The 14378-nt window shown below is 36.0% G+C and overlaps 1 protein-coding gene across 5 annotated transcripts; it reads right to left on the bottom strand.

Annotated features, from left to right (window-relative positions):
* Positions 1–459: 459 nt before the first annotated feature.
* On the bottom strand, positions 460–7663 carry LOC110612977 (transcription factor TGA9). Of its 5 annotated transcripts, none has more exons than XM_043956272.1 (14): positions 7299–7663; positions 7063–7227; positions 6818–6906; positions 6400–6473; positions 5843–6100; positions 5297–5341; positions 4846–4884; positions 4691–4750; positions 4428–4505; positions 4272–4320; positions 3146–3417; positions 2361–2582; positions 964–1106; positions 460–753 (listed from the first exon to the last, which is right to left on the bottom strand). In XM_043956272.1, exons 2-14 carry the CDS (start codon positions 7170–7172, stop codon positions 666–668), a joined length of 1527 nt encoding a protein of 508 aa, XP_043812207.1. In that variant the 5' UTR covers positions 7173–7227; positions 7299–7663; the 3' UTR covers positions 460–665. The 5 variants fall into 5 exon arrangements, with proteins under 5 accessions (XP_043812207.1, XP_021609548.1, XP_021609549.1 ...); XM_021753856.2 differs by having other exon boundaries at positions 7063–7206; XM_021753857.2 differs by having other exon boundaries at positions 6403–6473; positions 7063–7661.
* Between the last annotated feature and the right edge of the window lie 6715 nt (positions 7664–14378).

Here is a 14378-nt window from a genome sequence, read left to right as displayed (position 1 = left end):
TTAATCAATTATCCTCCTAAACTTTCAATGTAATTTAATTTGTATGATAAAAAAAAAACCTATTAACATTACTTTTAAAACATCAGTTACAAATAATTAAGTCCTGTTTGATAGGAATAAAATAATTAAAAAATTTAAAGTTTTGAAAAGTATAAAATCATTTCTAGTTAGTACTTTTTTTTTCAAAAAATTAAAAATTTTCTTTGAGAAAAAATAATTTATTTATTCTAACTTAATTAAATTATTTCACTCCTAAAAATTCTTAAAAAAACATTTAAACCAAATAAAATTTTAATTTTTATTAAATTATATACAGTCATAACTTAACCAAATATCATATCTATTTTCACTATTATAAGATAATAATTTATTTTTTTTACAGTAAATAAAAAAATTAATTAAAATTAAAATTTTATTATTAGTATGAGCAATTAAACAGATGTATTGGTTTTAAGCAAATGCAGAAAATAAAATTGATTTACATTTACAAATACAACAATACTAATTACTAATGTAAAGATATTAAAAATAAAATAAAATTCAAAAATAAAAGCTATCTCTAAATGTATCTCAAATAAACCTCTATATATATATAACAGCACACCATTAAATTAATTAATTAATTAATTAATTTTAATTAATTAAGCACAGCATCCATCCATCCATCAAAAGTTTGAGAAATGATTTGGTGGTGGCTCAACCATTTGTAGATCACTTCCTGTTTGACATGCATTCTCCTCCCCCATCAATGACCTGAACATATTTAAATAACATCAAATGCTTTTTTACTTTTTTTTAAAAAAAATAATCTAATTACCCATTTAGTTTTTTTAACTTAAATTTCTAATATTATTATATATTTGTTCAAGAATCTGCCATTGGAATGAGCTCTCCATCTGTGAAGTCAATATTGCATTCTCTCTCAATTTCAATTAATATACCATTATTTTTCAAAGATCTTACTCTCGAGGACGGGATGCCCAGAGGGAGCTTAGGGCTCTTAACCGGCCATAATATTCTCCGATCACCAGAAAACACCGTGCAGCTTGTCTTACTGTTAGTATCCGGCGAAGTTGGTGAAGGGTTTGTTGTCTCAAATTATCAGCCTATATTGCAAATACAAAACATAAATATTAAGATATTATTTATAAAAATAAAACAAAATTCACAACCACCAACACAAAAGCTGTAATGGGTCCCAAGATGGGCAGAGACACTGAACATTATTTCAAACTCATGAACTTGTCTTATCTACAGAAATGGACCATTCCAATCATGCATCAAAAGAAATTTTTTATTTTTTATTTTTTTTTCAATTTGTCAATAAATAAATGGGATTTTCTCAATTTGAATTTTTAAAATGTTGCTGAAAGGTTAGGCTAGGCTAAGCTAGGGTTTTTTTTATTTCAACAAACATCATTTTCTAACCACCTTTTGACAGCAACCTTTATAGATGAAAAACCACATCAAAAATCAACCTTGTAAAATTGACTTCTCAGCAGCAAATTATTTTTAATTATATATATATATAAAATCATGGGTCATCAAAATAAACAAGAGGATCATCCACCATACACGTGGCAAACATATAGTCAGATGATCATATCTTTAAGTTGACTCACTTGAATTATTGAAATATATATATATATATAATATAGAATTAATATTTGTGGGATTCATGTGAAATATATGTAGCATGAAAAATTAATTAAAATTAATTAAAATAAAATAAAATAAAATAAAATGGTTATTATCTTTAGCTAAAAAGTCAAGTGTAAGGAAAGGGAGTCTTACCTTTCAGGTGTGAGCAAGAATTGGCGGCGCAATGTACGATTCCCATAGAATATAATGAAACTGACTAGAAAGAAACATCTTATCTTACCCATTTTTATACTCATATCTATATATTTTTTTCTCTGATAAATAATAAAATTAATACATATAAACATTAATTTTAATGAAAATAGAGGAAAAAAAATTTATAAAAAAAATAATGAAGAATAATTTTGTTATGTATCATATAAGCTTATCCAATCAACAAGATTCGTTAATCATCAAATCCTAACTCTTGGGGCCACCTTCATTGATTAAAATAATTATTTAATCTACAATTACGAATGAAATTTTAATTAGTCAAAAAAAGCAATCCATAAATTAATGACCTTAAGGTTTTATAACCTTGACAAGAACAAAAAGCAGAGAGCTACAGCTTGTCACCTAAGGACTACTTGTTTTAAACCTTAAAGAGCAGGTTAACTTCAAGCTTTCAACATATCATTTTCATGGAGCAATAATCAAACAAATCTTAGCTCACAAGTTTTAGCTCATTTCCACTCAAGTAATCATAACCAAGGCATTACCTGCCGAACGAATCCTTCAAGATTAGCAAGCTTCCCCAAGGCCACTGCCATCTGCTGCATACCATCAACAATTTGACCACTGGCAATGGTGTCAACTAGAGACTGTTGGAGCTGCTCCAAGCCCTGGGAGAGAGCTTCTTCTGCCTGCTGTGATGAATGTTGGAGGCTGCAGATTCCCACTATTTGTTGGTCTGTTAATGGGTCTAACTGAGATGTTAACATCTGCTTAATGACACAGGAAAAAAACAAAGAAATGGGTTTAGATGGAAATTAAGCAGCAAGTAAGGGTCATTTGGTAATTTCACGTCAGTTGCATGTATGTTACTCTTTTTGATCCAGAAGCTTTTTTCTATCAAACAGTAATGGCTTCAAATTCAATGGTTGAATCATTGCATATATGATAAGAAAAGGAAACCAGAAACGAGTATTGCCTCCAATTTTTCTTTTTCTTTTTCTTTTCCAATCCATGAAAGGACTCCCCTTTAGGGCACTTTTAATTGTCTAATCACTTTTAAATGGATAATGTGCCCTTTAAAATGGAATATTTCATTTCCTAAGAGATACCATGTCCTTTTTGTCAAAATTACCATAATGGCCCAACCCAACCCCAGTTTCTCTTTTTTGTGGCTTTCCAATTTTCATATTAAAACCCACTTGGGAAACTTTCTCCCTCAAAATTACTTTATTACCCTTGCATCTTGAGCACAATAATTTTCCCTATGCTATCACCAAATGGCAGTGTCTAAAACCTTTATGAGTGCAGCAATGCATTAGGAAATCCAAACCTTTATGAGTTCTGAGGGCCTAAAACCACCCATCCAAAGGAAGCAACGCTCCGCCGGAGTTGACCACATTCCGGTAACAAGGTGAAAAACATCGGATTTCGCAGCTACACCCTTCAACCGGAAAATTTCATCATAATGTGAAATGTATCTGTCTACTATAACCCTTAGGTCACCATCTGATAAATGTGCTTGCAATCCTGTTCTGAGCTCTGACATGTGCCTGTGATCATCCTCTAACCATCTTGCATACTCCATATCAAATATTGCAGCTCCTGCAATAATAATAGACAGTATCAATCATGGAAGACACTTTTAAGGGGAAAGATAAAAGAACTCTATTTGAACCAGACAAAGTCACAATTTCAGTTCCTGGTGAGTAACATGGTGGACCAATGTGTGATATAATATTAAACAAAAAGTAGCCTTTTTTTTAACTAAAATAATTAGATGTTTAATTGAGTGACTTAAAGGGTTAAAACCAAAGAAAACATCTCCATGTTTGGAAAAGGTCAAGCAATATTTCTTGGGATTAATATTATATGCAGTCTTACATCTTCTTTAAAGAACAGTTAAGGATTAAAAAATTTCCAGAAACACAGAACTTGGTCAAATAAGGAAAAACCTGCCAAATGGATCATTGAAATTGTAATATATTTCAAATTTTGACTGGAACAAAACCCATTGATTTGAAAAAATTATATTTACTTGTGGGTCAATAATCAGCTACCAATCAGCCAATTTAAAAAAGCAGCATATTTTTATCAAAACAAAATTTTCATAATTTTTTATGCAAAATTTTCTGGACTTAACTTTCAAAGAATATTTTGTTCTTGGTCTTATATGACTACTTTAATCTAAATTATATGTAAATTAGGACCCTTGATTAATATTTGGATTAAGCTAAATGCCATTTAATTATGCCCCAAGACAAATCAGTAGTTGCCATGTCAGGTTTATATTAAATGCATAAATGACAAGAGTGGCACTCTTTTTTTTTTTTTTCTATTTAATTTATCTTCTTTTCATTTTGCTTTCGTTCTGCCAAAGGAGAGAGAGAGAGAGAGAGGGAGAAAACAAAAAAAAAAATGAAGCTTTTCTTCACTATGAAATTTTCCAGAAGACTCACCAGGGCTTATATTCCCACCAACACCACTACAGCCACCTAAGAACAACCCCTGCAAAAGCAACCCAGATTTTTTTTTTTCCCTTAGTTAAAAAATGCCACTATCGGATTTATGAATTCTTAAAATAGTTAACAATAAAAATTACATAATTTGAAAACCTGCTGGCGAGCTCTTTGGAGGTCTTGTTCTAATTGGGTAAGCTTTATTCTACTGGATTCTAGCTGCTGCACATAGGCCTGTTTTTTGAAATATATATATAAAAAAGAAAAAACACATTAATAATGGGTTATTGCATTAAGTTTCCAGCACCTATAAATTATATATAGTTAAATGCACACATTAATTTAGAAAATTGCAAGTATGTTTGAGTTACGTAGAGAAATTTAATTAGGCCTCCAAGTTGGTGAAAAATGAAAAATACCTTCTTCCTAAGGCGGCTCTTTCTTGCAGCTTCTCTGTTTTGAGCTAAACGTCTCAATGTCTGAAACAACATGAAAAAGAAAGAATCTTTGGTCTCCAAATAGTTCAAAACATGCATAGAACATAGAAAAAAGGTAGATATGTTTTTAGTATTACTTTTGCATCAAGCTGTTTCTCCGATGTTGAACCCTTCCTCTGCAACATTACAGAAACCAATAAAAAAAATTAACAAGGAAAAAAAAAGAATTTAAATGGAGAAATAGAAGATGTAGTAGCAAGAATGAGGAAGTTGGTCAACGGTACGAGAGACTTATCAATTTGGTGGATTGAGAAACTTGAGCAGAAAATATAAACAAAATTAACTCAAATCAAGTATAATCATCTAGGGAGGAAATGGGAACCAATCATCTTGATATTGGGGCATTTTACTGAGTTAAGGAACAACAACTAAACCAAAGGGGATAAAAAAAAAAAAGGAAGTAAAGAATGAAGGGGGGAAAAGAGAGTCGGTTCTTATAGTAAATTAGTAATGTGGAGCCCAGAAAGCAGCAAGTTTATGAAAAATCCTAGGACTAAAAACAAAACACAAGTATTTAATGGATCTTACAGAAACGGTAGGAAGCAATTCTGGTATCTCTTGTTGAAGTGGGTGCTGCTCTTGGAAATGATAATCATCAACATGAAATGGGTAAGCAAAATCATCATTATCTGCCATTGTGGTATTGGGTTTTGCTAGTTTCCAGAAACTGATTTTATAAGGGCATAAACATGGTTAACTGGGAGTTATAGGGATTGAGTAATATGGGTCATCGTTATTTAAAAAAAAAAAACAAAAAAAAAAAAAAGGACGATAAGATAAAACAGTAATGTTACTACTGTGAAGATTCTCACTTTGGCCTTTTATATGTAATTCTCTCTCTCATATTTCATGTCAGACATTGAACAGAAAATCCTTCAGGAATCAGAGAAACTCTGCCATCTTTGATTTTCTGCGGGTAGTTGGATCCGAGCTTTTGTATGCCGCGAAAGAGAAGAAAACAGTAAATAATAACAAAAAGATACCCACTTTTTCCTCAGTTTTGGGATTTGGAGAGAGAGAGAGAAGAGAGGCTGCAAGATACTAATTATTAAGAGAAACTGTAGATATAAGGACCTTTTCTTGGGGTAGTTTGGCTGGTGATGGATTTAGTTCCGAGGGTGCTCCTGTTCTTGAAGTATTACTTGCCATCTCCATTTGTTGCTGGTGCTGTTGAAGCTGTAGATGCTTCTGATCAAAAGCTTGATGATGATCTGAAGAAGATGCTTTTTTACTGATAGGAGAATCTGAGTCAAGCTGAGCCTCAGCTTTGCTTGAAAGAGTGTTCACCGCCGATCCTGAATCAGTACTCTCCCCTCCCGACTTTGAACTTCCCTGGTTTAATTAAGAAAGCAAAAGCAAACCCCACCAGAAATATTCAAATGGGTATCCAATACATGTTTGTTTCAAAAAGAATTAATTAAAATCACCGGCATCCAAGAACCATGAGAAAAGTGACTTTCCAATGAAGGAAATAAAGAAATTTTCATGGAAAAAAATTTTTCGAGTGAAAAGTAGAGAGAATAAGCTCTTGAACTTCCAACTTTCAAGATTTGGTTATGTATCTATCCAGTACTCATATCCAAAAGATGTAGGAAACAGTCAAAGATGGAGAAAGCAAGCTAAGAAACTACTACTCTTGGTGTTTGTTGGAATCTTATTGGCCATGGGGGGAACATTTCCAGAGTAGCTGCAGGTCTGAATAAAGCTGCAAGAATCAACAAAAGCAAAATCTTAGAGGATCACCACAAAAATAAAGAAACTCTGTAAAGACATTTTCAAAATTTGCACCTAATGCCCCCCCTACTTTCTTCAGTTATATGGAGAAGGTCAGATTACTATGTTTGTAGACTCACACCATTCAGGTCTCTCCCCCAGAATGATTACAGTGTTGGAAATGGAAACCACCCTCACTGTACCCCTCACTAGACATATTCAAACCCCCTCTTCTTCTCTCTCTCTGCTTTTTTTGAAGAGTTGGTTATACTTATCAAACGTCACAAAAGGAGAAATGATATACATATATAGAGAGAGAGAGAGTGAGAAGCATACGTGCTTTAGCTTCATCATTCCTAATCTTAACTCCTTGCAGAACTGCTTCTTCCAGCTCTCCAAAATCAAAAGGAGATCCTTCTTGATTACTGAGAGAAAAAATTCATCAACAAACCCATATCAGTCACCAAGAAAACTCGATAAAAGAAAGAGAGCAATCAAAATTTATAAAACATATACTATTAGCCATGTATCTTGAATTTTGCATTTTCTGGGAACAAAAATCAAGTAGTTGATAAACATACAAGAAACTGGTAGATGGAGCGTTGATTCCATGAAGAGCTGCATAAGGGAGATGGTGATTAGAAGGACCTGAGTCTGATAAACCAGTCTCTCCAACCCCGTGGCTCGCCATTCAAGGCTCTTCTTTTTACACCATTCTCCTCTCTCTTTTTTCACCAGCAAAGAAAATGAAACACAAAACTCTCATCAAGAAACAGAGGAATTGGGCTAGTTCCAAAGAAATCACACAAGTGTTTACCTCAGTTATTGGTTTTGAATTCTAAATGAAATCAAGTGTAGTAGGACTAAAACCCAACACTCAGAGGAAGAGAGAGAGGATCCAAGCTTTCTTTTCAAAGTACATCCAAGTTGGCACAGAAGGGACAAGTCTTTTTCTCAGATATATATCTTCTCCACTTTGCAACTTTTGATCTTTCATGGGTGTCTCTATCTCATGCTTTCCATTTTTCCTTTTCCTTGCTTACCTGAGCTCTCTCCTTCTGTGTGAAGAAAACTAAGCTGATTTGATTTAAGGCACTTCTTCCTTTTTAATTCTCTTTTGGTTTTGGTGTTGCTTTTTATTAATACCCATCTCTGACTCTTGAGTAGTAAATATTTATGAGCTGTTGAAGCTCTTCATCCCCTGTACTACACACGCCAAAATCTTGGCTTTACAGGACTGTCTCATGCCCTCTTGTTCTTGTGGGGTTGTGACAAAATTAAATATAATTAAATAATACAAAAAAATAAATTATTATATATAATAAAAAGTTAAAAAGAAAAAAGAAAGGTGGGGTCTTTGCAAGGAACCCACTAGAATCACTGACTCCAACTCCAACTCCAACTCTTCTCTCTCCTCTAACCGCCTGTTCTTTCCCATTGGTTGTTTTGCTGGGGCTCCTCTGCTCTTCAAGTACTTGCAGAACCAAAAAAGATAATGATATTATTTTCCTCAAAAAAAGAAATATTATTAATACCCCAATAAATTTCCAGTATTGATTATTATAAGATGAGACAAAGCTTTTTGTTTGACCTATGATGGCCAAATCAGTTCAAAACTATTACATCTCAGTGTTTTATCTTTAACTAATTACAGTTTTTTTTTATTATTATTATACAAAAATCTCCCATTTTCAGACCATCATATAGAATTTCTCTAAAATTTCATAAAACAAACAAATTTTTTATAAATCTTAATTCTCCCCATTTCAATTATTTGAGAGTTAAGTACACCATTTGAACCAAAAAATTAGAATAATCCCCAAGCAAAACCCACTTGTCCAATGGATTTGTTTGGTATTATCCCCATGGGTTGATGGGTCAACATCCATTCTCTATCATCACCTAAAAACATGCCACATTAAGATTCCTTTCCTTTCCTTTCCTTTATTAGTAATACAAATTTGTTTCTCTGACATATCTGCAGCTTCATTCATTACACCCTTGGATTTTATTTTGTCATTATGGTTTTAATCTCTTTCATTAGGCAACTAAATCCTAAAATAAAAAAACAAGTTTAAAGTTATTGACAACAAGGGTTTAGATATCCCATTATTGATCATAGAGCTCCAAATCAGAATTACAGTTCTCTATATATATCAAAGTTTCTTTGCTTTGATTGAGGCATTTGCTTGTCACTTAAGCATACAAGCAAATATCACAATTGCATATTGTTTCTTGCAAAAGTATTGGGTTAAGATATATACCAACTTGCAGCTTTTATATCATTGCTCTGTTGCTTTGCAAGATTGCCCTCATAGTTTCTCATTATTTATTTCATCTACAAATTTAACCATATAGACATAGTTTGACCTTCCATTTACATGAAAGCATCTTCTATAATTATGAAAACAACTAGCTTCCATCACTCTAATCTTAGCCTTAACATCTCATTCTCAAAGTCTAACTCCTCCAAATCAACAACCAATGATCATCAGAAGCTGAATAGGTCACAAATTTTTTGGATGTCTGATCAAGCATAATTTAGCCACATTTTTATCATAATTATTATTGCTTATTTACACATTTTTTAGTTTAATTTATGGTTTTTATCTTGTTTTTACAGAAAAGGAAGAAATTGGAAAATTGGAGAAAAAGTGCAGAAAATTTACAAAAAGGTGATCTGCTCAGTGATTTGCCCAAAAATCTGCTCCAATCACTGCTCTGATCAAGCTAAGGCAGAAACCCGGAGGCAACAGATAGCAGTGATATGGGCAGTGATTTGCCCAAGAAACTCGAAGATCACTGGTCAAATCACTCGCAGAGACACAGAGGACTGACTCACAGAGAAGCGATCTGGTCAGTGATTTGCCCAATCACTTGAAGAAACTGGTCAAATCGCCGGGCAAATCACTTTGACAGCAGAAAATTACAGCAGAGCGGGAAAATGGACAGCAAACAGAAATCCGAATTTTCAGAAGTCCAAATCCAATCCAATCACTTCCAACACTAATCCAAGAGCCACGAAAGAACTTCTCATCCAAGGAAATCCAATTGCAATCAAATTCAACATCAAAAGAGGAGTCCAACATCAAATCAAAAAGGGATTTCAAAACCCTAGACAATTCTTCAGCTATAAAAGGGGAGTCTCAAAACCAGCAAGAGGACTATCCTCTGATCAGCAACTCAACTCGCCAGAAACTCTCCAGCATCTTCCTTTTTCTTTTCTTTTCATCTTTTTGTGTATTTAGTCCACCATGAGTGGCCAAACACTTTCTTTTCTAGTTGAAGTTGGTGAATTTCAGATTTTGTGATGAATTGGGAGATTTAAATCTCCATTGTTAAACTTCTATTTATTTTCAATATTTATGCAATTTGAGCTTTCCATAAATATTACTTTGCTTTTAGAATCAATAAAGGTCCATTGCTTTTAAATTGCTTAAGTAATATTGTTTGAATGATTTAGGTCCGTAATTGCTTAGGTTGTTCAAATACACATTTAATCAAATTGCATAATCTAAACTTGACCACGCGGTTGGCAAGGATAGAATTGGGTTTCTCTAAGTCTTAATGCAGTCAACAGTTGTTCGATGCTACAATGCCCCAAGGACGTTCCTTGGCAACTTGTTGATTAGTGTTTGATTAGCGAACGTTTCCTAATCAAACTAGAACTAAGGAGGAATTTGGATTGTGAGAAGCGTCTTCCACATCCAAAACTAATTTATTGGAATAAATAGGAGAGTTAAAGAATCAATGATCAATTCTAAACAATCTGAAATAAGATCCATACTTCAACTAGAAGCTTCTCTCTTATTGATTTACTCATCTTTAAATTATTGCTTTCTTTTGTTATTTAGTGTTAATCCATCAACTCAAAACCCCCCTCTTTTAATTATTTGTTATTTACTTATCTTGGTTATTATTAGGAAGATCTTTAGTGTCAATTCCCTGTGGTTCGACCCTATTGCCACTATCTACAAGTTTATTATTGATTGTTTAATAGGTTTATTTTTGACGGCTTCGACAACCGCTTATCAAAAATTGGCGCCGTTGCCGGGGACTTGATCTAACTAACGTATTTTTCTTTTATGACCAGGGCTGATTTACAAGCATGACTACGGTAAGTATGTCTTTTCTCTCTTCTCAAATTTCTGAACTAACCTCTATTGTGAGAAATTATGGTCAAGCTCGACAAGTTCAACAACTTCAACAAGCACATGCATTTGAAGGATTCTATGGACAGCTAAGACATAATCCCTACCTTGACACATACAATACAAGTTGGGGAGACAATATGAGCTATGGCTATTCAAGGACAGACCACTACCATGACTACCAAAGAGATCTGCAATACAATCCATGTTGGGGGGACAATCCGAACTATGGCTATGCAAGGGCTGACTACTACCAAAACTATCAAACCCAAGCAACACCTCAAAACTCCCATATGGAACTTGAAGAGATGGTGAGAAAATTGGAAATTTCTGAGAAAATTCTCCAACAGCAAGTGGATCAAGCGGTCAACTCAGTGAACGCGCACATATTAAGAAGGGAGGAAGAGCTTCAAGATCTATGGGACGATGACGAAGAAACAGACCAAACTGCTGAATCTGCGGAACAAATCACCACTGTAGAACCTGCTGCTGTCCAAAAATCAGCACCAACCGAAGCTCTTGCTGCAAAAACAGCACCTGCTGTCCAAAAATCAGCAACCTCAGAAATTGCCCCAACTGAACCAGAAGTTGCTGCACTTGCTGAAACTGCCAAAATTACACCAGAAATTACAGAATTTGCTGTTGTCCAAGTTGCTGAAAATAGAGACAGCAACTGCTGTCAAACTGCCACAACCACTGCTGCCCATAAATCAGCACCAGCCGAAGTACCTGTTACATCCCCTGCTGCTGTCCATAAACCAGCAACTGCCGGAAGTGCCCCAACTGAACCAAAATCTGCTGAAATTTCTGAAACAAACCAGCTCCCTGGAGAATCCAGCACAACTAGATTGCTAGCACAGGTAAGTTGTTGTCTACCCTCCCAAACTGAGATAAATCCAAGGCAAAATGCTAGTGCCATCACATTGAGGAGTGGAAAGGAGTTGCAAGACAATAGGGCTGAAAAATTGCAAAAACAGACCATGGAAGAAATTCTGCCAGAAAGTGATCAGGGCAGTGATTTGCCCAGTTTACTCGTAGGAACTGACCCGATCGCTGGGCAAACTAAGCTGTCCAGCAGTGGTTTGCCCAATTCTCCAGAGAAGGCAGAAAGTGATTTGCCCAAATCAACAGACCAGGCAGAATCAAGTCAAAGGAAGAAACAGCAACCTATGGAGAAATTCAAGGTACCTCCTCCCTTCCCAAAGAGATTTGCAAGATCCCAAAAGGAGAAAGAGGAAAAAGAGATATTGGAGACACTTCGCAAAGTGGAAATCAACATACCCCTACTTGATGCTATCAAACAAATACCAAGGTATGCTAAATTTCTCAAAGAGCTATGCACCAATAGGAGGAAACTTGCTGAACATAAAAAGGTAAGTGTGGGGGAGTGTGTCTCAGCTGTCATTCAAAGGAAACTTCCCACCAAATGCAAGGATAGAGGAATGTTTGCCATTTCATGCAAAATAGGCAACATAGGAATAAAGAAGGCCATGTGTGACCTTAGAGCTTCAATAAATGTCATGCCTCTTTCTATTTTTAACTTGTTGAATGCAGGTACACTCAAGGGCACCAGCATTATGATCCAATTGGCTGATCGATCTGTTGTCTACCCCAAGGGAGTGCTAGAAGATGTGTTGGTGCAAGTGGACCAATTAGTCTTTCCAGCAGATTTTTATGTTATTGACATGGAGGAAGACAAGGGCAAAATCACCTCTGATATCTTACTTGGGAGACCATTCTTGAGCACAGCAAGAACAAAAATTGATGTGCATGATGGCACATTGACCATGGAGTTTGAAGGGGAAATTATAAAATTTAATGTTTATGATGCCATGAAATTCCCCAATGATGTTTCTCCTGTTTATGGCCTTGATATAATTGATGATTTAAGTCAAGAAATTTTTGATTTTGATCAAGAAAACTTACTCTATGAAGGTCTTTGCAGGAGAGAAGAAGTGGACAGCAACATCACTGAAACAAAGAAAACAGCAGACTGCTGTAACTTGCTGAAAGTGAGTGATTTGCCCAGTGATTTGCCCACAACACCAGAAAATCTGCTCAAATCACAGCCCAAATCAGACAGCAAGCAGACAGAAAACCAGCAGACAGAGGAAGCACCAGATCTGAAACCCTTGCCTAGCCACCTCAAATATGCCTACTTGGGAGCTGGAAATACACTTCCAGTCATTATTTCTAACCAGCTCAGCCAAGAAGAAGAGGAAAAGCTCCTTGATGTGTTAAAGAAGCACAAAAAAGCAATTGGGTGGACCTTGGAGGACATAAAAGGCACCTCAAGACCATTCGGTGGAGGCTCATCTCACCAGAATCAGAGACAGGATGCAGCACATGAAGCTATTGACATACGGAGTCCACAAACAAGCAAGGTTTTCAAGGCTAATGGGCATCGTTTGAAGAGATTCTATGAAGGTTTTACTGTCCATGTTGTGGAGGAGGTTCCCTTGGATCCCCCTTCCCAAGACTGCTGAGCAAGACACTGAAGTCCAGCCCAAGACAGAAAACAGGGCGCTACTGGGAGGCAGCCCAGATGTAGTGATTTGCCCAGTGATTTGCCCACTGCTTGCCCAAATCGCCGGGCAAATCGACTGAATGTACCATAATCACAAGTGATCAGGGTAGTGATTTGCCCAGTTGCCCAGATAAAGTAACCAGATCACCGGTCCCATCGCAAAACCAAGCACATCATCAGCAAAGGGCGTGAACAGTACCAGCCCAGCAACTGCAAAGGAGGAATGATCTGGCCAAGTGATTTGCCCACTGCTTACCCAAATCACTGGTCAAATCACCCTGTCAAGAATCCAGAGGGCCAGCATTAAATGATCAGGGCAGTTCACATACCCAAATCACTTTAAGTAGTCTTTTCTTTTATTTATTTATTTATTTATTTATTTTTTTACTTTTTACGCTATCAACTGTTTTTTTTATCTCTTCTTCTTCAAGATTTCTCTTCTCCGACCCACCACTCACCCACCGGCAAACTCAAGACCACAATGGTAAGAATCAAAATGAAGGCCACCGGCGGACCGTTCATGTGGAAGAAACTAGGGCTGCCGAGACCCATCCCCTCCGACGGTGATGACCAAGCGCGGGACACCACCCAGCAGCCAGCCTCCACAGCAGACCCAGCAGATGAGACAACACAAGCAATAGGGCAAGAACCAGCAAATGAGCCACCTCCAGCAGCACCCCAGCAGGATGCTCCTCAGCCACCTGAAGACAAAGCCCCCAACCAGACAGTAGAGGCTCGTCTCAGAAGGATTGAAGATCGAACGCAAAGGATGGAGCACTTGTTGGACCTGCTGGTGGACCATTTTCTGCCCCAGCACCGTGACAGACAGCGATTTGCCCAGTGATTTGCCCAGTACTTGCCCAAGTCACTGGTCAAATCACTCACAGGCCAGGGAGTCCCTTTCCCTTTTCTCCTTCATTTTTCTATATGTTTATTCACACATTGAGGACAATATGTGGGATAGGTGTGGGGGTACTGGAGAGTATTTATTCACTGATCACACCATCTTTTGATTTTTTTTCCTATTTTTGTTTCTTATTTTTTACTTTTTGTTTCTTTTTGCATTATTCTTACCCCTTTTTGCACACACCATAAATTTTTTTCACACTCCTAGCACACACACACAGAATTTTGTAGCTAATTGCTCTACTCAACATAGATAACAAGGTTGAAAGAGTACCCTTATCTCATGACCCCATTGATTTGCCACCCCTTTAAG

The sequence above is a fragment of the Manihot esculenta genome, chromosome 4, assembly GCF_001659605.2.
Source record: "Manihot esculenta cultivar AM560-2 chromosome 4, M.esculenta_v8, whole genome shotgun sequence".
Taxonomy (NCBI): domain Eukaryota; kingdom Viridiplantae; phylum Streptophyta; class Magnoliopsida; order Malpighiales; family Euphorbiaceae; genus Manihot; species Manihot esculenta.
The sequence above is the reverse complement of the archived record's forward strand: the minus strand, read 5'-3'. Positions and strand labels throughout refer to the sequence as shown.

Excerpts from the sequence above, each read along its gene's own strand:
- LOC110612977 (XM_043956272.1), bottom strand. The coding sequence starts at position 7,172 with ATGGCGAGCCACGGGGTTGGAGAGACTGGTTTATCAGACTCAGGTCCT. Across the intron at positions 6,101-6,399 it reads TCCAACAAACACCAAGAGTA|GGAAGTTCAAAGTCGGGAGG; the intron begins GTAGTTTCTTAG and ends TAATTAAACCAG. Across the intron at positions 3,418-4,271 it reads TGGTGGGAATATAAGCCCTG|GAGCTGCAATATTTGATATG; the intron begins GTGAGTCTTCTG and ends TTATTATTGCAG.